Source organism: Pristiophorus japonicus, chromosome 9 (genome assembly GCF_044704955.1).
Source record: "Pristiophorus japonicus isolate sPriJap1 chromosome 9, sPriJap1.hap1, whole genome shotgun sequence".
Taxonomy (NCBI): domain Eukaryota; kingdom Metazoa; phylum Chordata; class Chondrichthyes; family Pristiophoridae; genus Pristiophorus; species Pristiophorus japonicus.
Window position 1 is genome coordinate 61,292,660 of NC_091985.1, and position 26,716 is coordinate 61,319,375.

A 26,716-nucleotide genomic window follows, 5' to 3' on the forward strand; every position below is an offset into this window, starting at 1 on the left:
GTCCACTATCACTGTCCAGACCTTTCAGCTTCTTCCTTAATCAGTTAACACCACTCACTATGTATGTCCCCCACTTCTCCTAATATAATGTATTTGCTTCATGGGTTCTTTGCTTAAGAATTCATAGCAACACATTGCTATTAACAAAGTTTATTAACAAAGTTTTAACAATCACACTACACATTACCACTCCGGCTCACAACTGCATACCTCATAGTGGATGACCTCGACTCAACTGACTAAGGTTTTATTGAGTCTTGTGAACATCATGTGACTGGCTAAGCCACTCATAATGTAACAGCTCTACGAACCTGTGAGCACACTTCCGGTGCATACATTACACCTAATATGCTAAACTTTCACTTATTCTGTGTCTTGCAAATTCTGTCCAAGTCCTTCTGTAGTTTTGTTTATCCAAATTCAGTTGCCCCTCCCTACTTACTATCATCCACATGTTTGTCCAACTCACAATAAATTCCTGGAAGGCCAGGAACACTGTATCATAGGACATTCCAACATCAATGTTGGATGCCACTTCCTCAAAAAATTCAAGAAGATTGGCCAGGCAAGACTTCAATCTTCTGAAAACACATTGGCTGCCATTTATTCGGTTATTTTCATATATGCAATCATTAAGCTTGCTCTTTATGTTATTTTCCGTTATATTTCCAGTTATTGATCCAAGACTAAAGAGTTTGCAGTTATACAGGGTTTTTTTTTAAATAGGCATCTTCTTTTGAATGCCTCTTCTTGTGTCTCTGATTTTATCGTTGGGTTTACTTCTTATGAAACTTATACCTTCCATTTGTACAAGCAATAGAATTATTCTGAAATGCAATATGGTTACAATAAATCCATTCCATAATTGCTGCTTTTGAGCCACCACCAGAAAATCATTATAGCTATAAACTCATGTTGAAAAACAGAAACTGGTGTTCATATTGCTTGAGTAATGTCACACACTTGTATTGCCTTTTCAGAATATTGGTAGACTGACATCTGGGTGAAAACTGTCCACATTGTTGTGGGGGTTATACTCTATTCATAATTTCTCATTTTAATTCCTGCTGATGGTGTTTCAAGATGGCTGATTTTTTTTCTTGAAAGAGTTGAAAGTCACTTCACAAAGACATCAGAGCTCCCAATAGGCTTACAGTAACCCTAATTAAAATAAAGACTACAGTAATAAATCAAAAATCATTGCATGCCATATTTGTTCCAATATTGTTTCATAGAATCATTTCGAACAGGCAGCTAGTTAGAGTCACTCACAGAGGAGAATTATCATTCCAAGGGACTTTTGGAAGGTTCACATTTAACAAAAAAATCTGCCCCTCTCCATTTAAAGTGAATGTACAATCTCATGACTTTTCAAAAATAATTAAAAAAGGCAGAAAATAATTACATCCAAGATTTTGCTCCATTCAAGTGTGTGGTCCACAGAGTTCCACAAGCAAACCTGGCGATCCTGGGCACAGCTCAGGAAAAGGTCCTTGAAAGGGTGTGTAGCTAGACCCCAGAGTTCATCTGTATGACCCTGTCACAATTAAAACAGCAAGCTTAAGAATCAAATAAAGCTATTGAACTTATGTGATCTAGTCAAAATTCTATACAAATGTTTGCCCCTTAAACTATTAACGTTAAAAAATAATATGCATGATACAATAATATAGAAGAGGTCCCTTATAGTTTCTGACCAGTAAACATAGGTATATTCATTGCATAAAATTATTTTCAATTCAGAGAACCAAACACAGAAAATGTGTTCTCCCTTTGTCTGTATTTTGAATAATGGACGCTGTTTGCATAACTGCACTTTAAAAGAATTTTGGCCAGAAAAAGCAGCAAACCTGAGGACTGGGAGAAATTTAGAATTCAGCAGAGGAGGACAAAGAGTCTAATTAGGAGGGGGAAAATAGAGTATAAGAGGAAGCTTGCAGGGAACATAAAAACTGATTGCAAAAGCTTTTATAGATATGTGAAGAGAAAAAGATTAGTGAAGACCAACGTAGGTCCTTTGTAGTCAGAATCAGGTGAATTTATAATGGGGAACAAAGAACTGGCAGACCAATTGAACAAATACTTTGGATCTGTCTTCACTAAGGAAGACACAAATAACCTTCCGAAAATACTAGGGGTTCGAGGGTCTAGCGAAAAGGAGGAACTGAAGGAAATCCTTAATAGTCAGAAAATTGTGTTAGGGAAATTGATGGGATTGAAGGCCGATAAATCCTCAGGGCCTGATAGTCTGTATCCCAGAGTACTTAACGAAGTGGCCCTAGAAATAGTGGATGCATTGGTGATCATTTTCCAACATTATATTGACTCTGGATCAGTTACTATGGACTGGAGGGTAGCTCATGTAACACCACTTTTTTAAAAAAAAAGGAGGGAGAGAGAAAACAGGGATTAGCCTGACATCAGTGGTGGGGAAAATGTTGGAATCAATTATTAAAGATGAAATAGCAGCGCATTTGGAAAGCAGTGACAGGATCGGTCCAAGTCAGCATGGATTTATGAAAGGGAAATCATGCTTGACACCTCTTCTAGAATTCTTTGAGGATGTAACTAGTAGAGTGGACAAGGGAGAACCAGTAGATTGTGGTGTATTTGGACTTTCAAAAGGCTTTTGACAAGGTCCGACACAAGAGATTGGTGTGCAAAATCAAAGCACATGGTATTGGGGGTAATGTATTGACGTGGATAGAGAACTGGTTGGCAGACAGGAAGTAGAGTGTTGGAATAAACGGGTCCTTTTCAGAATGGCAGGCAGTGACCAGTGGGGTGCCGCAGGGTTCAGTGCTGGGACACCAGCTATTTACAATATACATCAATGATTTAGATGAAGGAATTGAATGTAATATCTCCAAGTTTGCAGATGACACTAAGCTGGGTGGCGGTGTGTGCTGTGAGGAGGATGCTAAGAGGCTGCAGGGTGACTTGGACAGGTTAGGTGAGTGGGCAGATGCAGTATAATGTGGATAAATGTGAGGTTATCCACTTTGGTGGCAAAAACAGGAAGACAGAATATTATCTGTGAATGGTAACAGATTAGGAAAAAGGAAGGTGCGACGAGACCTGGGTGTCATGGTACATCAGTCATTGAAGTTTGGCATGCAGATACAGCAGGCAGAGAAGGCGACAAATGGCATGTTGGCCTTCATAGATATAGGATTTGAGTATAGGAGCAGGGAAATCTTACTGCAGTTGTACAGGGCCTTGGTGAGGCCACACCTGGAATATTAGTTTCAGTTTTGGTCTCCTAATCTGAGGAAGGACGTTCTTGCTATTGAAGGAGTACAGCAAAGGTTCATCAGATTGATTCCCGGGATGGCAGGACTGACATATGAGGAGAGACTTGATCAACTGGGCTTGTAACCACTGGAGTTTAGAAGAATGAGAGGGGATCTCATAGAAATATATAAAATTCTGACAGGATTGGACAGGTTAGAGGCAGGAAGAATGTTCCCGTTGCTGGGGAGTTCCAGAACCAGGGGTCACAGGAGAAGAATAAGGGGTAAGCCATTTAGGATCAAGATGAGGAGAAACTTTTTCACTCAGAGAGTGGTTAACCTGTGGAATTCTCTACCGCAGAAGGTTGTTGAAGCCAGTTCATTAGATATATTCAAAAGGAAGTTAGATATGGCCCTTACGGCTAAGGGGATCAAGGGGTATGGAGAGAAAGCAGGAAAGGGATACTGAGGTTGAATGATCAGCCACGATCTTATTGAATGGCGGTGCAGGCTCGAAGGGCCGAATGGCCTGCTGCTGCACCTAATTTCGATGTTTGCAATATGAAAATATTAAGTCAAAAATTCAATAATATATTTAATTATTGTGAAATTTGTATATTTAAAAAAATTGTTTCAATTGTTTAAAACTTGTTTGTGGACATTAGAAATTCAAGATACTGAGAAAAAATTCAAAATTTGTTTTTCAAAAAGCATTTTGAATGATTTGATTAGTTCATCAAGAACCGGTGACAGGGAAATGTTGACATGTTTTGATAAGATTTTTCCAAATGTGACATGTTGACATGTGGGTTTTCTATTATAAAAACAAAACACAAAAAGTAAGGTTAATGTCCAGAAGTGCACGCCATAAGATGATGTTTTATAAGATACATAAATAATTTAAAGTGAGAACTTTTGAAATAAATTTGTTAAGTACAGTTTACTGTAATTTTATGCAACAGTAAGTAAAATACACAAACTACATTCTAAATAAAATAAACCTGCTGCAAGTTCAAAAATGTGAACAATTTGCATTTTTATTGAGCATTAATGTGACAAATCCCTCTTTAGCAGTCAAGCTTGTTCCAGAAAACTTCACTTCTTCATGGCAAAACAGCACTTAGTCAAATGTCACTCACCTGTACTTCTATCTGGAAGCCATCATTGAATGTTCCTCTTAAAATGAAGTTGCGTGATGTGCCAATCAGAAACTGATCCCCCTTCCCCTCTGCTACTGCTCGAATGGCTCCAAACTGATCAGGAACCTGTACCAACACAAAAAAAAATAACAGATGCTGAGCTGTATCTCTCGCTATACAACACTACTACAGTAACATTTTGAACCACATGTTAACTAAATTCTCAAACTTTTGAAGAACACGGATACATTTTCCATTTCCGCCTTCTCGAATGGGCAAACAAAACCCATATACTAATGCTATATCATTTCATTCGTTGGTGATATTCAAAACAAAAATAATTTTTGAAGTATAAATACCTGTTCTTTCAAAGCATCTTGGCCAGAAATTCTATTTATAGAAATTATATCTATATACAGACTATTGTAGCAGAAAATAGTAAAGACAATTTTTTATGTTTTTCTGCAAATTATCTGCCAAAGTGGCATGTTAGAATATGGTAGGACACTGGTGCCCTTCAAAATTCCTTATAGACACAGTTCCCCATCTCAGCCAGATGTGCGCTCTCAGAAGGCACCCTCCTACATATTAATCTACCCACACCTTTCTCAAGCATAGAGTGGGATTGAGTTTTCTGGAAACAAGTCATTTGTACATCCACTTACTTGGGAATAGAGCACACTGTAGGAAATGATGATCAGGGAGTAAATAATTCTTCAAATGGAGAAACAACAGCCAAACTGCATATAGCAAAGTCTCAGAAACAGCAATGGGATAATAAAACAAAAAATCTGTTTTATAAAGCTGGTTGAGTGTGGAATGTTGTCCTGCTCTTTGAATGGTGCTATGGGAGCTTCTCCACCCACTCGCAAAGACATTGCCTTAGTTAAAGCATCTCTGGCAGTACAATACTCCCTTAGTACTGCATTGGGAATGTTGGCCTAGATTATGTGCACAAGTCTATGAACTTTAACCTTCTGACTCAGAGGCAAATAAGTGTTAAATGTAGTTGTTTACTGGGTGTGGGTGATGTATTTGTTGCCCATTCCTAGTTACCTTGAGAAGGTGGTGATGGGCCTTCTCAATTAATCCCTGCAATCCTTCTGGTGATGATGTTCCTTAGAGTGGTGTTCCCTAGAAAATTCCAGGATATTGACAATGAAGATACAGTGATAATATGCCCATGTTAGGATGGCATGTCACCTAGAGGTGATGATGTTTCCATGACATTGCTGCTCTTGTGTTTCAGTGGTTGAGGTTGCAGAACTGGGAAGCACTGTCAAAGCAAGTTTGATATTGGCACAAAGAAAGTGAGGAGAGTGGCTAGGAGAAATTTATTTCTACAGAGGGTTGTTAAATAATCCCTGAAGCCATTCAGCAACATCTTTAAACCCTCGTATTCTTGATATACTAGGTTTTTCCTTTCTTCAATGGGTCACTCCAGGTCTTTCAATTCATAGTGCCGACAATCCAACTTTGCACGTGAAGCTGCTCGACATTCATAGAATCATAGAAGTTTACAGCACGGAAAAAAGCCATTTTGGCCCATCATGTCCATGCCGGCCAACAAGAGGCGATCCAGCCTAATCCCACTTTCCAGCTCTAGGTCCATAACCCTGCAGGTCACGGTACTTCAAGTGCGGATCCAAGTACTTTTTAAATGTGGTGAGGGTTTCTGCCTGTACAACACTTTCAGGCAGTGAGTTACAGACCCCCACAACACTCTGTGTGAAGTAATTTCCCCTCAAATCCCCTCTTAACCTTCTACCACTTACTTTAAATTTATGCCCCCTGGTTGTTGACCCCTCTGCTAAGAGAAATAGGCCCTTTTTATCCACTATATCGAGGCCCCTCATAATTTTGTACACCTCAATGAGGTCTCCCATCAGCCTCCTCATAAGAACATAAGAACATAAGAATTAGGAACAGGAGTAGGCCATCTAGTCCCTCGAGCCTGCTCCGCCATTCAACAAGATCATGGCTGATCTGCCCGTGGACTCAGCTCCACTTACCCGCCCGCTCCCCGTAACCCTTAATTCCCTTATTGGTTAAAAATCTATCTATCTGTGACTTGAATACATTCAATGAGCTAGCCTCAACTGCTTCCTTGGGCAGAGAATTCCACAGATTCACAACCCTCTGGGAGAAGAAATTCCTTCTCAACTCGGTTTTAAATTGGCTCCCCCGTATTTTGAGGCTGTGCCCCCTCGTTCTAGTCTCCCCGACCAGTGGAAACAACCTCTCTGCCTCTATCTTGTCTATCCCTTTCATTATTTTAAATGTTTCTATAAGATCACCCCTCATCCTTCTGAACTCCAACGAGTAAAGACCCAGTCTACTCAATCTATCATCATAAGGTAACCCCCTCATCTCCGGAATCAGCCTAGTGAATCGTCTTTGTACCCACTCCAAAGCCAGTATATCTTTCCTTAAGTAAGGCGACCAAAACTGCATGCAGTACTCCAGGTGCGGCCTCACCAATACCCTGTACAGTTGCAGAAGGACCTCCCTGCTTTTGTACTCCATCCCTCTTGCAATGAAGGCCAACATTCCATTCGCCTTCCTGATTACCTGCTGCACCTGCAAACTAACTTTTTGGGATTCATGCACAAGGACCCCCAGGTCCCTCTGCACCGCAGCATGTTGTAATTTCTCCCCATTCAAATAGTATTCCCTTTTCTTGTTTTTTTTTCCCCAAGGTGGATGACCTCACACTTTCCGACATTGTATTCCATCTGCCAAACCTTAGCCCATTCGCTTAACCTATCTAAATCTCTTTGCAGCCTCTCTGTGCCCTCTACACAACCTGCTTTCCCACTAATCTTTGTGTCATCTGCAAATTTTGTTACACTACACTCTGTCCCCTCTTCCAGGTCATCTATGTATATTGTAAACAGTTGTGGTCCCAGCACCACTAACCACCGATTTCCAACCCGAAAAAGACCCATTTATCCCGACTCTCTGCTTTCTGTTAGCCAGCCAATTCTCTATCCATGCTAATACATTTCCACTGACCCCACGTACCTTTAATTTCTGCAGTAACCTTTTGTATGGCACCTTATCGAATGCCTTTTGAAAATCTAAATACACCACATCCATCGGTACACCTCTATCCACTATACTCGTTATATCCTCAAAGAATTCCAGTAAATTAGTTAAACATGATTTCCCCTTCATGAATCCATGCTGCGTCTGCTTGATTGCACTATTCCTACCTAGATGTCCCGCTATTTCTTCCTTAATGATGGCAGGCAGTGACTAGTGGGGTGCCGCAAGGTTCTGTGCTGGGGCCCCAGCTGTTTACACTGTACATTAATGATTTAGACGAGGGGATTAAATGCAGTATCTCCAAATTTGCGGATGACACTAAGTTGGGTGGCAGTGTGAGCTGCGAGGAGGATGCTATTAGGCTGCAGAGTGACTTGGATAGGTTAGGTGAGTGGGCAAATGCATGGCAGATGAAGTATAATGTGGATAAATGTGAGGTTATCCACTTTGGTGGTAAAAACAGAGAGACAGACTATTATCTGAATGGTGACAGATTAGGAAAAGGGAAGGTGCAACGAGACCTGGGTGTCATGGTACATCAGTCATTGAAGGTTAGCATGCAGGTACAGCAGGCGGTTAAGAAAGCAAATGGCATGTTGGCCTTCATAGCGAGGGGATTTGAATACAGGGGCAGGGAGGTGTTGCTACAGTTGTACAGGGCCTTGGTGAGGCCACACCTGGAGTATTGTGTACAGTTTTGGTCTCCTAACTTGAGGAAGGACATTCTTGCTATTGAGGGAGTGCAGCGAAGATTCACCAGACTGATTCCCGGGATGGCGGGACTGACCTATCAAGAAAGACTGGATCAACTGGGCTTGTATTCACTGGAGTTCAGAAGAATGAGAGGGGACCTCATAGAAACGTTTAAAATTCTGACGGGTTTAGACAGGTTAGATGCAGGAAGAATGTTCCCAATGTTGGGGCAGTCCAGAACCAGGGGTCACAGTCTGAGGATAAGGGATAAGAGATGAGGAGAAACTTCTTCACCCAGAGAGTGGTGAACCTGTGGAATTCTCTACCACAGAAAGTAGTTGAGGCCAATTTACTAAATATATTCAAAAGGGAGTTAGATGAAGTCCTTACTACTCGGGGGATCAAGGGTTATGGCGAGAAAGCAGGAAGGGGGTACTGAAGTTTCATGTTCAGCCATGAACTCATTGAATGGCGGTGCAGGCTAGAAGGGCTGAATGGCCTGCTCCTGCACCTATTTTCTATGTTTCTATGTTTCAAGCATTTTCCCCACTACAGATGTTAAACTAACCGGCCTATAGTTACCTGCCTTTTGTCTGCTCCCTTTTTTAAACAGAGGCGTTACATTAGCTGCTTTCCAATCCTCTGGTACCTCCCCAGAGTCCAGAGAATTTTGGTAGATTGTAACGAATGCATCTGCTATAACTTCCGCCATCTCTTTTAATACCCTGGGATGCATTTCATCAGGACCAGGGGACTTGTCTACCTCGAGTCCCATTAGCCTGTCCAGCACTACCCCGCTAGTGATAGTGATTGTCTCCAGGTCCTCCCTTCCCACATTTCTGTTACCAGCAATTTCTGGCATGGTTTCTGTGTCTTCCACTGTGAAGACCGAAGCAAAATAATTGTTTCAGGTCTCAGCCATTTCCACATTTCCCATTATTAAATCCCCCTTCTCATCTTCTAAGGGACCAACATTTACTTTAGTCACTCTTTTCCGTTTTATATATCTGTAAAAGCTTTTACTATCCGTTTTTATGTTTTGCGCAAGTTTACCTTCGTAATCTATCTTTCCTTTCTTTATTGCTTTCTTAGTCATTCTTTGCTGTCGTTTAAAATTTTCCCAATCTTCTATTTTCCCACTAACCTTGGCCACCTTATACGCATTGGTTTTTAATTTGATACTCTCCTTAATTTCCTTGGTTATCCACGGCTGGTTATCCCTTCTCTTACCGCCCTTCTTTTTCATTGGAATATATTTTTGTTGAGCACTATGAAAGAGCTCCTTAAAAGTCCTCCACTGTTCCTCAATTGTGCCACTGTTTAGTCTGTGTTTCCAGTCTACTTTAGCCAACTCTGCCCTCATCCCAATGTAGTCCCCTTTGTTTAAGCATAGTATGCTCGTTTGAGACACTACTTCCTCACCCTCAATTTGTATTACAAATTCAACCATACTGTGATCACTCATTCCGAGAGGATCTTTTACTAGGAGATCGTTTATTATTCCTGTCTCATTACAGAGGACCAGATCTAAGATAGCTTGCTCCCTTGTAGGTTCTGTAACATACTGTTCTAAGAAACAATCCCGTATGCATTCTATGAATTCCTCCTCCAGGCTATCCCGTTCCTCTGTTCCAAGGAAAACAAACCCAGCCTATCCAATCTCTCCTCATAACCAAGATTCTCCACTCCTGGCAAGATCCTCGTAAATCTCCTCTGTACCCTCTCCAGTGCAATCATGTACTTCCTGTAATGCGGTGACCAGAACTGCACGCAGTACTCCAGCTGTGGCCTAACCAGTGTTTTATACAGTTCAAACATAACCCCCCTGCTCTTATATTCTATGCCTTGGCTAATAAAGGCAAGCATTCTGTATGCCATTTTAACCACCTTTTCTACCTGGCCTGCTATCTTCAGGGATCTATGGACATGCACTCCAAGGTTCCTTTGTTCCTCTACACTTCTCAGTGTCCTACCATTTAATGTGTCTTCCCTTTCCGTGTTAGCCCTCCCCAAATTCATTATCTCACAGTTCTCTGCATTAAATTCCATTTGCCACTGTTTTGTTCACCTGACCAGTTGATGGATATCTTCCTGCAGTCCACAGCTTCAGAAACATAGAAAATAGGTAACTCGGCTCTTTGAGCCTGCACCACCATTCAATAAGATCATGACTGATCACCTCAGTACCCCTTCCCTGCTTTCTCTCCATACCCCTTGATCCCTTTAGCCGTAAGGGCCATATCTAACTCCCTCTTGAATATATCCAACGAACTGGCATCAACAATTCTCTGTGGCAGAGAATTCCACAGGTTAACAACTCTCAATGAAGAAGTTTCTCCCTTATGGCTTACCCCTTATCCTAAGACTGTGTCCCCTGGTTCTGAACTTCCCCAACATCGGGAACATTCTTCCTGCATCGAACCTGTCCAGTCCAGTCAGTATTTTATATATTTCTATGAGATCCCCTCTCATTCTTCTAAACTCCAGTGAATACAGGCCCAGTCGATCCAATCTCATATGTCAGTCCTGCCATCCCGGGAATCAGTCTGGTGAACCTTCGCTGTGCTCCCTCAATAACAAACACGTCTTTCCTCAGATTAGGAGACCAAAACTGAACACAATATTCCAGATGAGGTCTCACCAAGGCCCTGTACAACTGCAGTAAGACCTCCCTGCTCCTACACTCAAATCCCCTAGCTATGAAGGCCAACATACCATTTGCCTTCTTCACCGCCTGCTGTACCTACATGCCAACTTTCAATGACTGATGTACCATGACACCCAGGTCTCGTTGCACCTCCCCTTTTCCTAATCTGCCGCCATTCAGATAATATTCTGCCTTCGTGTTTTGCTACCCAAGTGGATAACCTCACATTTATCCACATTATACTGCATCTGCCATGCATTTGACCATCACCTAACCTATCCAAGTCACCCTGCAGCCTCTTAGCGTCCTCCTCACAGCTCACACCGGCACCCAGCTTAATGTCATCTGCAAACTTGGAGATATTACACTCAATTCCTTCATCTAAATCATTGATGTATATTGTAAATAGCTGGGGTCCCAGCACTGAGCCCTGCGGCACCCCACTAGTCACTGCCTGCCATTCTGAAAGGGACCCCTTTATCCCGACTCTCTGCTTCCTGTCTGCCAACCAGTTCTCTATCCATGTCAATACATTACCCCCAATACCATGTGCTTTAATTTTGCACACCAATCTCTTGTGTGGGACCTTGTCAAAAGCTTTTTGAAAGTCCAAATATATCACATCCACTGGTTCTCCCCTGTCCACTCTACTAGTTATATCCTCAAAAAAATCTAGAAGATTTGTCAAGCATGAATCTATGCTGACTTGGACCGATTCTGTCACTGCTTTCCAAATGCGCTGCTATTTCATCTTTAATAATTGATTCGAACATTTTCCCCACCACTGATGTCAGGCTAACCGGTCTATAATTTTCCATTTTGTCTCTACCTCCTTTCTTAAAAAGTGGTGTTACATTAGCTCCCCTCCAGTCCATAGGAACTGATCCAGAGTTGATAGACTGCTGGAAAATGATCACCAATGCATCCACTACTTCTAGGGCCACTTCCTTAAGTACTCTGGAATGCAGCCTATCAGGCCCTGGGGATTTATCGGCCTTCAATCCCATCAATTTCCGAACAATTTTCTGACTAATAAGGATTTCCTTCAGTTCCTCCTTCTCCCTAGACCCTCTGTTCCCTAGTATTTCCGGAAGGTTATTTGTGTCTTCCTTCGTGAACAGAACCAAAGTATTTGTTCAATTGGTCTGCCATTTCTTTGTTCCCCATTATAAATTCACCTGATTCTGGCTGCAAGGGACCTAAGTTTGTCTTCACTAATCTTTTTCTCTTCACATATCTATAGAAGCTTTTGCAGTCCGTTTTTATGTACCCAGCAAGCTTCCTCTCATACTCTATTTTCCCCCTCCTAATTAGACTCTTTGTCCTCCTCTGCTGAATTCTAAATTTCTCCCAGTCCTCAGGTTTGCTGCTTTTTCTGGCCAATTGATATGCCTCTTCCTTGGATTTTACACTATCCTTAATTTCCCTTGTTAGCCACGGTTGAGTCACCTTCCCAGTTTTATTTTTACTCCAGACCGGGAAGTTCATCCATGTGATCCTTAAATGTTTGCCATTTCTTCATTATCAACCACTCAGCCTATTTTGTATCATCTACAAACTTCTTAATCATACCCCCTCTATTCAAGTCTAGATCATTGATATATACCACAAAAAGCAAGGGACCTAGTACTGAGCCCTGCGGAACCCCACTGGAAACATCCTTCCAATCACAAAAACACCTATTGAAGGGAAAAATGGGAAGGCTTTTCTTTCCACGAGTGGGCCCTTTGATATAAAGGGTCGATGCTCGTCCTGATCCGCGTAGCAGCCCTCGAAGTATTAGACAGAGACGGATGGCAAGGTATAACGATCTTTAATTGCGGATGTCCTGGAACACTTCTCATCACAGCCGCCTGTGAATGGAGATGTTCCCTGAATAGCAAAATTGCACATCATTTATCCATTTCATCGATCCCTTCGCACCGCCCGCCCCCCTCCCACCCCCCGCACAATCTCCCTCGATCTCTAATTGGGTTACCTTGTTAGTAATATTTTGGATTGACAGACCAAGATCTCAAGGCAACCTTTAGACCTTAACTGAGATGACCTCATTGGGTTAGAATTTGCTGATTGTACGTAGAGTCTTTTCACAGAGTCTTATCTTGTCGGACCTTAATGTTATCTAGTGTTTTGGTACATCAATGTTGAATCAGAGACCTCTAGGTCCTTGGTGCTGGAATATGTTAGAATGTGAGGTCAGCCACAGACCTTCTGCCCCTTTTGCTGAGCCAATGTAGAAGCCGGCACTTTAAACCTTATTTCGCTTATACCCCTAATGCCAATTTACTTTTACACCCATCAACCATTACCCTCTGCTTCCCGCCTCGGAGCCAATTTTGGATCCAACTTGTCACTTTGTCCTGGATCCCATGGGCTTTTACTTTCGTGACCAGTCTGCCATGTGAGACCTTATCAAAAGCTTTTCTAAAATCCATATACACTACATTATACGCACTGCCCCGGTTACCTCCTCAAAAAATTTCAATCAAGTTAGTCAGACACGACCTTTCCTCAACAAATCTGTGCTGACTGTCCCTGATTAATCCGTGTCTTTCGAAATGTAGATTTATTTCTGTCCTTCAGGATATTTTCCAAAAATGTTCCCATTACTGAGGTTAGGCAGACTGGCCTGTAATTAAACAAGTTAAATAAGAACTTGTAAATCTTGTTGAGCAGCCATCGTTGTAGTGTAGTTAATTTTTAAAAACCTTGTAATTGATGACTAAATGTTTCCACAATCTTATCATAGGCAATCCCTCAGAATTGAGGAAGACTTGCTTCCATTCTTAAAGTGAGTCCTTTGGTGGCTGAACAGTCCAATGAGAGAGCCACAGACCCTGTCACAGGTAGGACAGACATTTGTCGGGGGAAGGGTGGGGGGGGGGTGGTGGGGTGGGACTGATTTACCACATTGCTCCTTCCGCTGCCTGCGCCTGTCCTCTTCACGCTCGCGGCGTTGAGATTCGAAGAGCTCAACACCCTCCCGGATGCACTTTCTCCACCTAGGGCAGTATTCGGCCAGGGACTCCCAGGTGTCAGTGGCGATGTCGCACCTTACCAGGGAGGACATCCTTGTAATGTTTCTGCTGCCCACCTTTGGCTCGTTTGCTGTGAAGGAGCGCTGCAAAGAGAAATTGCTTAGGGGGCCTCATGTCTGGCATGCGAACTATGTGGCCTGCCCAGTGAAGCTGATTGAGTGTTGTCAGTGCTCCAATGCTGGGGATGTTAACCTGGGCGAGGACACTGTCCTCCCAGGGGATTTGCAGGATCTTGCAGAGACGTTGTTGGTGATATATCTCCAGCGACTTGGTGTCTTCTGTACATCGTCCACGCCTCTGAACCATACAGGAGGGCATTACTACAGCCCTGTAGACCATGAGCTTGGTGGTAGATTTGAGGGCCTGGTCTTCGAACACTCTTTTCCTCAGGCGGCCAAAGGCTGCACTGGAGCACTGGAGGTGATGTTGAATCTCCGTATCAATGTCTGCCTTTGTTGATAAAAGGCTCCCGAGGTATGGAAAGTGGTCCACGGTGTCGAGAACCGCGCCGTGAATCCTGAAGACTGGGGGGCAATGCTGTGCGGCGAGGACAGGCTGATAGAGGACCTTTGTCTTACAGATCTTAAGCGTAAGGCCCATGCTTTCATCTGGCCGACAGCCACGATATGCGAGGATTCTTCATTGCAGTCAAGGTCACCTACAGTCCAAACTCGCAAGGCCCCACCCCACTCCTGGCCAAGAACGGGGAAACACATCAATCTTATTAAGGTACAGCAATAGGCTTACCTCAATTTCCCTTTCTACAACGAGGTCGTGATCCCACAGAATGATTTTGCGATCTTTACCGCCTCCTGTAAGCAGCATTCCATTTCTCATCTGGCAGAGAGTAAATACACTGCCATCGTGTGCTTTAATTTGTCTGCTGATCTGATACACCCCTAAACAATGGAAAGAACCAAAATATAATTATACAATGTTTTTAGGCAATATTTAATCTAGCGAACAGTAATGGTGCTGCTAAATTCAACATATTGCTTCTTTAATATGTATATTTCGTAATAAATATCTTCATTGTACAGTTTTACAAAAAAAGCACAAGCAAGAGAGGACTATAGTAGAAAGATCACATTTGTGCCCATGAAAGGTAACAGATACTAGGCCTGGGGAATGGAATACTTGTTATACTTTTAGCAGTCATAAAATAGTGCAGCACAGGAGGCCATTCGGCCCATCGAATCTGCGGTGGCTCTTTTGAAGAGCAATCCATTTAGTCCCACTCCCCCGTTCTTTCTCTATATTCCTGCAATTTGTTCTCCTTCAAGTATTTATCCAATTCAATTTTCATGGTTACTAGTGAACCAGTATCCACTATCCTATCAGGCAGTGCATTCCAAATCCTAACCACCCATTGCTTCAAGTTTTTCCTCATGTCGCATCTAATTCAATCATCTTAACTCTGTGCCTTTGATTATCGACCCTTCAGCCACTGGAAACAGTTTCTCTTTATTTATTCTATCTAAACCCTTTCATTATTTTAATCGTAATTCCTGGAACCATGCTAATAAATCTCTTCTGGAGGGAGAACTGTAAAATTTCTTACAGAAAGTATGTGTAATACAAATAATTGTGTGTATGTATTGTCAAACTGTATCAGAGTGAAATCTTTAGTGATGAAGCCCATGATTGTGCATGTAATTCACCATTAAAATGTAGATTTTAAAAATATTTAATAAACCTTATTTTAACTGTTGAAGATCTGCACAAACCAAACTGTTTACTAAACAAGCTATGGTTTATTATAAGTCTTTCTTTGAAAGTGTTTTGTTTTAAACCATTAGACATGCTATGCCTAAAGGTAAATATAACCAAGTACAATAGTTATTCCATGACAGATATACTTGCACTGTTTTGAAATCGAGATTTAAAAAAAACATTTACCTTTGGGTCCTTTCCCCTGTGCAGATTCCACAGTAGTTCTAGTCCAAATTAGCATAATCCCTCCAGAATCTCCAGTTAGAACATCGCCATTCTCCAAAAATGCTAAACACTGTACAAATTTTGGTTTTTCATATTTCTGAAAGATAAAAAAATTAAGTGGTTTTCGACATATGGGGGAGAAATTCGGGAGTGCCCTGTTTGGGGGCGGTAACCTTCACAAGGAAACTGGCTCGGAGGAGCTACCCGGGCGAATGTTGGAGCGCTTAACACAGACTCTTTGCTTAGCGTTGACGCGTTCCAAGGGCCCTCCCCTTCCGTTAAAGGGGCGGGCACGCTGAGAGTTCTGCAGGGTTTTCAGGGGCCTACACTAGGCCACCAGGGATGCGGTGTACCGTGGCCGTAGCCTGTTACTGGAACTGAGTGCCGGGCTGCACCATCGCGGCACAGACCCCACCAAAATCGACAGAGGTCGGACGGTAAGTTGGAGGTCAGTTCGTGACCCACGAGGCTGGCACTGACATCGCCCGCGGCAGCCTCACGGGGCGCAACCCAAGGCCCGGGGCGCTACCAGTGGGGGTGCACGCTACTGGTTTTGCGCCTCCGCTAAATCCTGCGCAATTTCACGAGAGCCGGTAGCGCCTCGCCGCCCCCCCCCCCCCCCCCCCAACCCCCCGGGCAAAAACACCCCAGAGGGGAATTTCACTCCCATGATTTTTTAATATAACTTTATTTTTTATATCCATAGTGGAAATTATTTTCATTCTGTCTGGTTGTGCTTTGACTTATTGTCCGATGCCACATTTAGTTCTACAGCTCCTCTTGAAAGTTAGTCGTTGTTCAAGAACATAGATAATTGACTCATATTACAATGTTCCCTCACCCTGTGGTAGCATTTCAACATCTGCTTGCTGTCTCTCCCAAACAGCCTAGCAGAGACCAGAAAGCTTGGTGGATGAACCTGCACAACACTGTGCTAGTATATCATGTTGGTGTGCCATCCTGATAGTATTTAGGGAAATACATAAATTTTCTACAATTTCATTTCCAATATGTTTACCAGTTATTCTTCGAAAAAAAGAATTTACATGAAAACACTACTTGAGGCTCTTTAATATGGGAGGAAATACCAACAGTGGGAAACTTGAAAATATACAAACTAGAAAGTATCAGCAACACTGGACTCCTAAACCAATAACCAGGAGTTAAAAACCAAATGCTATCACCTGCAAAATAATGTAACATTAAAAAAATTAAATCGCAAATCCCAACCTGGACTGACTTCAAAACTTGTCTTCTTTCATTAGTCAAGATTTGAAGTTCTCAGCCAAGACACTATAGAGTTTGCAAAGTTGGAAGTTGAAGGCTGACTAATGCAGACCTCCAAATAAACAGGCTACAAAACAGTATTGATGATGGAATGACTGGGAAGAGAAAAAGTAATTTAAAAACACATGGAATCAGATTTATTTGTAGTTCATAAAGATGAGTACAGGTGAGTAATGTAATTCATCCCCTTTGGCTCATCTTTCCAAGAAACCAATGGTCACATGCGTTCAATTGCATATTGAATGATTCCAGAGTCTTTGGGCTAGACTTTCCACTAGGTGGCTAAGGCCCCAAAAAATGGGCCTAGTTCCAGCAATGTGGGGCGTATCGCTCGTGCTGATCGCCGGCACAAGGCCCATTTTTTTTTGTGATTTTCCACTCGGCCTTACCCCGGCGATGTCAAATGGACAATCTAATTTTTCAGCGATCTCACGATCGCCCAAAGAAAACGGAAGTCAAAGAAGGTAAAAAAGCTTCCCTAGCAACGCAATACTGCGCATGTGTAGCTTGAGGGTTTTTTTAGGTTGAGTTTCTATGCCGCGTTTTGAGAGGCCAGGGGTCATCACACATGCTCAGAAGCTCTGCGAGGGTCGGGGAGAGAGAGAGAGGAGAAAGGAGAAAAGAGAAAGGAGAAAGGAGTTTCTGGATTGTTTGAATTTATCTGATAATATTACACATATTTTGAATTATTTTTGCATTTTAACAAATTTTAAATACTGTTAAGTACAGTGATAATACTACTTAGAATTTAATTAAAACATTTATCAGCAGCATTTTATTCTTTGAAAATGGAGGGATCAATGTAAAGGCGAAGGGCCAAGCCCTTCAGCGAGGAGGCCCTCGTGAATATAGTCAGCACGAGATGGGAGGATCTGACACGGGGTGGGCATGGGAAACCTCCATCCCGTGGTCATGTCGGCATCAAATGAACGTGGACACCGGACCAGTGCCGCAAAAGATGGAACAGCCAACTGGTGGCTGCCAGAGTAAGTTGAAATTTATTTTTGAAATCATCCATATGTATTATTTAATGATGTATGGAAATTGTAACTAGAATCTGCAATGTTATTTCGTAATTTTTAAACATAATTAAATTATGAATAAATTTATGCACCCCAGCATAAAGTTGAATGTTATAGTATGAAATATTTTATTCCTGTGCAATGTAATGCAAATTTGTAATTGAACATTTAAATCTGTCTGTCTTAAATGTTTATTGCCAAATCCATTTGCTTATGCCGTGCAATGTTATCTTATCATTTACAGAAGAAGATATCTATCAAACACCGCGAGCAACGCAGGACGGGTGAGGGCTCTGCCATGCTCCAGTCTTTAAGTGCTTACGAGGAGCTTGTGGTAGCCTTGGTGGGGCCAGAAAGCCGTTCGGTCACAACTTGTGGTTTGGCCGAACCCACCCTTGAGTCACGCGAGTAATGAGAACTGTGCATTGTGCAAATCAATAGTAAATACTACATATATCTTAGTTACGCATGTAATGTTATGCAATTATAATGTAATTTGATATGTAATTGTGATGTACTATTGATCTTCGAATTAGGTCATGTTAGGCCTGGTGACCTTTGTGCATATGGGGTAATGGAAAGCATTGTAATGTTTTGAGTTCTTGAAAAATTGAGATGTATTGATTTGAATTGTTAAACGTGGTTTATAAATTTCATTTGTCTTTCAAAGATCAACATGTGTCCGTGGAGTCAACCTTCAGGAACGTCGCAGGAGGAAGAGGCGGTGGAGGAGGCAGAGGCGGCAGAAGAGGAAGAGGAGGCAGAGGAGACAGAGGCAGAGGAGACAGAGGAAGAGGAGACAGAGGAAGAGGAGACAGAGGAAGAGGAAGAGGCGGCGGCAGAGGCGGCAGAGGAAGAGGAGGCAGAGGAAGAGGAGGCAGAGGAGGAAGAGGAGGCAGAGGCAGAAGAGGAAGAGGCAGAAGAGGAAGAGGCAGAGGAAGAGGTGGAGGCGGAGGAGGGAGATTTTTTTTGTGGGCGGGGGGGCAGGGGGGAACAACCTACGGCCATCTCTTTTGAGATGGATGAGGCACCGGGACCAAGCGGTGTGCAGGTGGTAACGCCAAGGCGCGTGACATTGCACACGCCGACCCCACGGAGGTCCGGTCTGCGTGATATGCAATCGCCTACCACGGAGGACCAGACGGAAAGTTTACTATCCCTGTGCAGGGAGACGGTCGCGATCGGTCGCGACCTTATCTAGGGGTTCACGGGTTTCTCATCAAATTGGAGCCAGTTCTTCACAACCTGGAGCGAGTTCTGCACACGCTTCTCCAGCTGGTCTTCGGAGCAGTCACAGACTGCTCGGGAGACGTTGGAGGCGATTAGGGAGCAGATAGCCGCAACAAATGCCCTACGGCATGCGTTGCTGGCTGGACACGGCGCTGCACCACAAGGTGTCGTGTCCACTCGCAGCGAGACCCCAAGCACGCAAGCGAGTATGGAGGACACAGTTCCTCCTGACTCGGAAGTGGAGCCAGAGGCTTCTGCTTCCGCTCCCAGTCACCTCCACCACGCAGGAAGTCTTGCCGTCACAAACTACAGAACGCATTCGTGTCGGTCTGCGTAGACCAAAACGGGCGGGTGGGGTGCGACCATGGTATGGGACAGGATCTGGAGGGAAACGTGGCCGCAGGTAGGGAGGGTGGAGTGTTTTTCAATAGTTCCATAAATGTTATTATTACTTAAATGTTCAATTTCTTCATGTTATAACGTTTTGGGGATTTGAGGGAAGGGTGGATTGGTGCGGGGGGCGGGTTGGAGGGAGGGTGTTGTTCATTAGTTTATAAAACAAATTCTATCTTTGTTAATAAAAAAAATGTATTCAACAACTTTTGTGCCTTCTCTCTTAGTTACATTAGTTTTCAAACGTACAGTTTTTCATGCATATTTGTTTGTTTATTCTGTTATTATACCAGTATTTTTACTTTGCCAGTACTTTAAACTTTACTTAAACTAATTCAGATGATAGGCCAGTGCAGGAAAGACAACAAGGAAACCCCACGCAAATGAAACTTTTGATTAACCCTAACTGTAATTGAACATTTGAATATCCATAATTAATAGTTCATGCAAAGCGTTCATTAATGAGCTGCTGACGCAAAAGCTTAGCAGCCGTGTAACTGACACTGGCTACTGGTCTTCGGGAGAGGTGTGGTGATACCGGTGCTAGATCGCCAGGCTGATTAAGCTCTCCTATGTCCTCGCCCGCGTCCTCTCCCGCCTGTTCCTCCTCTTCATTCTCGCCGGCTGGCTCTTCTGTCTCATCTCCTTCTGGAGGTGGACCTGCAGCATGATCTGGCAGTATTTGTCCTCACTTTGTAGCTAGGTTATGCAGCATGCAACACACTACAATAAACTCAGCAACCTGGTCAGAATGGTACTGCAGGCTGCCTCCAGAATGATCCAGGCATCTGAAGCGCTGCTTTAGGACTCCAATTGTCTTTTCAACGATGTTGCGAGTTGTTCTGTGACTTTCATTATACCGTTTCTGTGCTTCAGTGACGGGATTACGCAGTGGGGTCATCAGCCAACTGGCAACGCCATATCCTTTATCCCCCAGCATCCAACCGTGACCTTCTGGCTGATTGACAAACAGGTCAGGGATAGCACTTTCACCTAAGATGTGCGCATCAGGGATGCTGCCAGGAAATGTAGCATTCACTGTTAAAATTGTTCGATTGTGGTCGACAACAAGCTGCACATTTAGTGAGTGGAACCCCTTTCTGTTACGAAACACCTCCGCATTCTTTAAGGGTGCTTTCAGGGCAATGTGCGTGCAGACTGTTGCTCCCTGCACCTTGGGAAAGTCTGCTATTCTCGAGAAACCCAAAACCATCCTGCGAGCATAAAGGCTTCAGTCACCTGTCGAATGCAGCAGTGTCTAGCATGCTGAAAGATATGGCAGATGTCGCCAGCTGAAGCCTGAAAAGATCCCAATGCGTAGAAGGCTAGGGCAGCAGTAATCTTCACCTCAACGGACAGTGCAGTTCTGATGGTGCTGGAAGGCTGCAGATCACCCTTGACGAGTTGACATATCTCATCGATGACCTCCTTTCGGATTCGCAGCTTCCTAAGACAAGCATTTTCAGACAAGCAAGATTGCTTTTCCAAGTACCTTCGTTGGCTGTACGGTCTCCTCCTCTGTCTCCATCTACGCATTTCTCTGCCACCTCTTCGATTGATCCTTTCAGTAACCAGTGTGTGAGCAGTTGCAATTAAAGGCAGGGAAAGCATGGGCCCCATCACTATCAATAATTACTTTCACTAACTTTAATAATCTCTCTACTCTATACTCTCTAATCACTGTGCTCTGCATTCTCTACGCTGTATACCAGTCAGTTTGATAGACCTCAACAATATCAGTAAATAACTTCACTATGTAAAAGCTATTTACAAAATAATTTCAATATATAAAAGCTATTTACCAAAAATAACTTGATAATACCTATTTATATTCCCTGTCCCAATATTCTGAGTACAATTATCTTTAAATTAACTCTCTAAATAATTCACAACTAATCCTCCACCCTTCCTCTGAAGTTCAAAATGGCATCTGTCATGTCCATTTCCTTCTCTTAGGCCCAGTAAAAGCAACTATTTCTCAGCACTCTTTTGGGCCCTGCATCGGCCCAGCGAAGTGCATGCTAGGTGCCGAAACTTGGGATGGGCCTTGTGTGGGCGATCATTTGGGCGATCAAAGTGGAAACTTAGGCACCTGTTTTTCCGGCGATGTTTTGGGCCTAGTTTCCATTTTTTGCTCAAAATGGGTGAGAGGGGTCCGTTTTGGGCGATAGATGAGCCATAGATGGGCGATATGAAGTGGAAAGGCTAGCCCTTTGCCTCTATTATCCTACTTGGAAGACCATTACAGGTATTATTCATTGTTTGGACAAAGTAGTACTTCCCAAGGGAAAACCTTGAATTGTTCAAGCAGCTGTTGAGAACGCAAGAACATAAGAATTAGGAGCAGGAGTAGGTGATACAGCCCATTGAGCCTGCTCTGCCATTCAATAAGATCATGGCTGATCTTTGACATCAACTTCATCTTTCTTCCCGATCCTTATATTCCTTGATTCCCCTAGAGTCCAAAAATTTATCTATTTCAGCCTTGAATATACTCAATGACTCAGCATCCACAACCCTTTGGGGAAAAGAATTCAAAAATTCACAACCCTATGAGTGAAGAAATTCCTCCTCATCTCAGTCTTAAAAGGTTGACCCTTATCCTGAGACTATGACCCCTAGTTCTAGACTCTCCAGCCAGGGGAAACAATCTCTTACCATTTACTCTGTCAATTCCCCTGAACCTTGTATGTTTCAATGAAATCACCTCTCATTCTTCTAAACTCCAGAGAATATAGGCCCAATCTATTCAATCACTCCTCATAGGACAACCCTCACATTCCAGAGATCAATCTAGCGAACCTTCATTTCACCGCCTCGGAGGCAAGTAAACCCTTCCTCAGATTAGGAGACCAAAACTGTGTACAGTACTCCAGGCGTGGTCTCACCAAAGCCCTATATACTTGTAGTAAGACTTCTTTACTTTTGTACTCCAGTCCCTTTGCAATAAAGGCCAACATGCTATTTGCCTTCCTAATTGCTTGCTGTACCTGCATGCTAACTTTCTGTACGAGGATATCTAAATCTCTCTGAACACCAACATTTAAAAGTTTTGCACCTTTTAAAAATTATTCTGTTTTTCTATTCTTCCTGCCAAAGTTGAATGCTATTATGGGTTAACTGTAAATTGCTTTAGGTAAGAAACTCCAGAGCTTATGCCCCAAACGGCTGTAGGCAACAGCTGCCAATGGTGGGGGGGAGGGGGTGGTGGATGCACAAGAGACCAGAATTCAAGGAACACAGTTCTCAGAGAATTGTAGAGCTGGAGAAAGTTACAGAGATAGGGAGGGGCAAGGCCATGAAGAGATTAAAACATAATAATGAGAATTTTAAATTTGAGGAGGTGGGTTTTAAGAGCCAATATAGATTAGTGAGGACTGGGGTGATGGGGAGTAGGTTTTGGATCTGGTTTGGGTTCGATCAGAGACACTGATCAGGGATGGGGATAGAGTGGCAAGGCTATGAAATATGTAATATGGGCTGAAGACAATGGCGTAATTCTTCCCAGTGATTAACTGGAGGAAATTGTGGCTCATCCAGGACTGCATGTCAGACAAGCAGTTTGACACACAGAGGCAATGGAGGGGTCAGGACAGGTGGTGGAAAGGTAGAGCCGAGAGTCAGCTGTGTGTAAGTGGAACCTGACTTCATGTCTTCAAATGACGTCGCTAAGGAGCTGCATGTAAATGAGGAAGAAGAAAGCTAAGGGGACCATAACAACAACTTGCATTTATATAGCACCTTTAACATAATAAAACATCTCAAGGCACTTCACAGGAGCGTTATCAAACAAAATTTGACACTAAGCTACGCAAAGAAATATAAGGGCAGATGAGGAGGTAGGTTTCAAGGAGTGTCTTTGAGAGGCACAGAGGTTTAGGGAGGGAATTCCAGAGCTTAGGACCTAGGCAGCTAAAGAATTGGCGGAGTACAGAAATTTTGGGGGATTGTTGATGTTTTTGTAGGGCTTGAGGAGATTACAGAGTTAGGGAGGGACGAGGCTGTGGAGGGATTTGAAAACAAGGATGAGAATTTTTAATTGAGGCGTTGCTTAACCGGGACTCAATGTAGGTCAGCGAGCACAGGGGTGATGGGTGAGCAGGACTTGGTGCGAGTTAGGACAGGGAGTGGATGGAGTCGGTGGCTAGGGAACAGAGTTTGTGAAAGGGACCGAAGACAATGGCTTTGGTCTTCCCAAGATTTAGTTGGAGGAAATTTCTGCTCATCCAGTACTGGATGCTGGACAAGCAGTCTGACAATTTAGAGACAGTGGAAGGGTTGAGACAGGCGGTGAGGTAGAGCTGGATATTGTCAGCGTACTTATGGAAACTGACACTGCGTTGTCTGATGATGTCACCGAGGGGAAGCATGTAGATGAGAAATAGGAGGGGGCCAAAGATAGATCCTTGGGGGACACCAGAGGTAATGGTACGGGAGCGGGAAGAGAAGCCATTGTAGGTGATTCTCCGGCTATGACTCGCTAGACAAGAATGAACCAGGCGATTACAGAGGTAATGATGAGAAGCCATTTATGGAGATGCTTTGGCTATGATTAGATAGGCAAGAGTGAAACCATGTGAGGTGAATACCACTGAGCTGGACAATGAAAGAAATTCATTGGAGGAGGATGGTGTGCTTGACCATCTCAAAGACTGCTGAGAGGTTGAGAAGTTTTCTAGAGAAGGACGAAGAGGGAGAGAGCACCATGGTCAGTCACAGAAGATGTAATTTGTGACTTTGGTCAGGGTTGTTTCAATGCTGTAGGAGGGATGGATACATATAATCATAGAAATTTACAGCACAGGAGGCCATTCAGCCCTTCATGTCGTTGCCGGAATTGGAGAGATGGGCACGGATTTAGGAGGCAGACTTTGAACAGGAAAAGGTCAGATATTGGGCAGTCGTTTGGAAGGATAGAGGTTGAGGGTGTTTTGTTTTCAAGAGGGTGATGATGTTGGTTTTGAAAGGCAGAGAGACAGTACCTGAGGTGAGAGAAATATTTACAATGTCAGCGAGCAGGAAGGGAAGTTGGATGGTCAGCAGATTAGTGAGAATGGAGTCAAGGGAGTGTGAGGTGGGGTTCATTGACAAGATGAGCTCAGAGAGGGCATGAGAGGAGATTGGAGAAAAACTAAAGATGAGAGTTCAGTGCTAGGTTAGGAAGAGCCTTGGGGAAGGCTTAGCTTGGTAAGTAACGGGAAGGGGAGAATGCGGCAAGAGACAGCTAACAGATGATCTTGATATTAGTGACAAAGAAGTCCGTGAGCTCCTCATACTAGTTATTGAGCAATAGGGTAGAGGGGACCAGGGAGAGGGGTGTAAGGACATGGTTTGTGGTGGAGAAAAGACGCAGGGGGCTACCTTTGTTCTCCAGGATAATCCTGGAGTACTGAGTAGTTTTGGCATAGGACAACAAGGCCCATTGTACTTGATGTTGCCCAGCCAGATACAGTCAAGTCTGTGCCATTTGGACTGAATGGTGGCCGTACCATAGGGAATAACTAGGGTGGCGAACGTAAGGGTTTTGCTGGGGATAAGAGCATAAAAAGTGGAGGCAAGGGAGTGTTTGAGCATATTGATAGTTTTAGAAGTATCCTGGCAAATGAAAGGCTAATGGCTAGACCAGTGTTGTATTCATTTTCTCTTTAAACAGTTTTTTGCCAATACTGCCTTGATGAGTGAAGTGGGACAATAGGTCACACTGGACATATAATCAGACATGGATAGAGGGTTAAAGTGTGTACATGCAGAAACCAGGGCAGCCATTACTAACTAAACAAGTAAAGACAAGGATTAAGTTGAGAACTGTACATCTGTACTTTGTTTGAAGGTTGCCTTTCAGTTTATCATGTCCTAACAGGAGATATAAATGGGGGATGGTATGACGCAAACCGACACATCAGCGAAAACAGTACCCAGCACAAGCAAAGGTCAAATTGGAGTCAGGCACATAAGTGATAAGATCTTGAGACACCGTAAAATGGAAAAGTACCAGGAATAGGCGGGATAGAAATCATCTTTGCTTTGAGTGACAAGGACTTTTGACCATTTGAACCAATGTATGTACGTCACATATATTGAATGTCTGGCCGTGATAGGCTGAGTAACTGTATAAAAATCCTGTATATTCTTTGTTCGCGAGAGCGAGTAGAGGGCTGACTTCAGGCTTGACTCTCCCTTGTCATTGCCCCAAAAAATGGGCCTTGTTCCAGTGATGTAGGATGTCTCAGCCTTACTGATCACTGTTACATGGCCCATTTTATTTTGTGGTTTTCCATTTGGCCGTAGGCCGGCAATGTGGAATGGGCAATCTGATTTTTCGGCGATGTCGCGTTCACCCACCGAACGAGGAAGTCAAACGCTTCCCTAGCAACGGCCTTCTGCGTATGAGAGATTTCCCCCCTCCCCCCCCGGCCGACTGGTTTTACCGCGTTTCGGGAGGTCAGGGGTCATCGCACATGCTCAGAAGTAGAGGGAGGGGTAGAGAGAGAGAGAGAGAGAGAGAGAGAGGGAGGAGATTGATAGAGGAGGAAGCAGGAAGGTTAGACTCTATATATTTGCAGCGATTCCAATTGAAAAATCAAATTTAAATCTAAATAATTGTATATCCATTTTGAAAATGACTTCGGAGACTGAATGAGGAAAAGGGCTAAACCCTTTAGTGATGAGGAAAACGAGGCCCTGATTGACGAGGTGCATGCCAGGTGGGCCAATTTGACATGGGGTGTGCATGGGAAACCGCCACCCAGTGTCTACCGAAAAATTTGGGCGGAGATTGCAGCTGTGGTTTTGTCTGCATCCCATGAGGCGAGGGGGGCTGACCAGTGCTGGAAGAGCTTGGTGGCTGCAGCAAGACTAAGTTGCATTTTATATTTTACTGATGCATGCAAATTTTTATTAGAAATATTAATCTCCTGCATTGAATCTAATTCTTCAATGTATTAGTTAAACCACGTTAACAGTAATTTGCACTTAATATTTTATAATTTATATGTAATGTTCTACTTTTGCATGGAAATTTTTATTAGAGCAATGAATGTCTTGCATT

The 26,716-nt window shown here is 43.3% G+C and overlaps 1 protein-coding gene across 6 annotated transcripts in view; it reads right to left on the bottom strand.

Moving 5' to 3' along the window:
* The window catches only part of LOC139273066 (echinoderm microtubule-associated protein-like 4), a 417,356-nt gene that overhangs the window by 65,803 nt on the left and 324,837 nt on the right, over window positions 1–26,716 (bottom strand). For all 6 annotated transcript variants that reach the window (XM_070889382.1, XM_070889383.1, XM_070889380.1 and 3 more), the window contains 4 exons: window positions 15,698–15,833; window positions 14,546–14,697; window positions 4,373–4,498; window positions 1,406–1,537 (listed from right to left, as the gene is read on the bottom strand). In XM_070889382.1, the coding sequence (XP_070745483.1) occupies window positions 1,406–1,537; window positions 4,373–4,498; window positions 14,546–14,697; window positions 15,698–15,833 (546 nt within the window). The remainder of the gene's footprint in view (window positions 1–1,405; window positions 1,538–4,372; window positions 4,499–14,545; window positions 14,698–15,697; window positions 15,834–26,716) is intronic.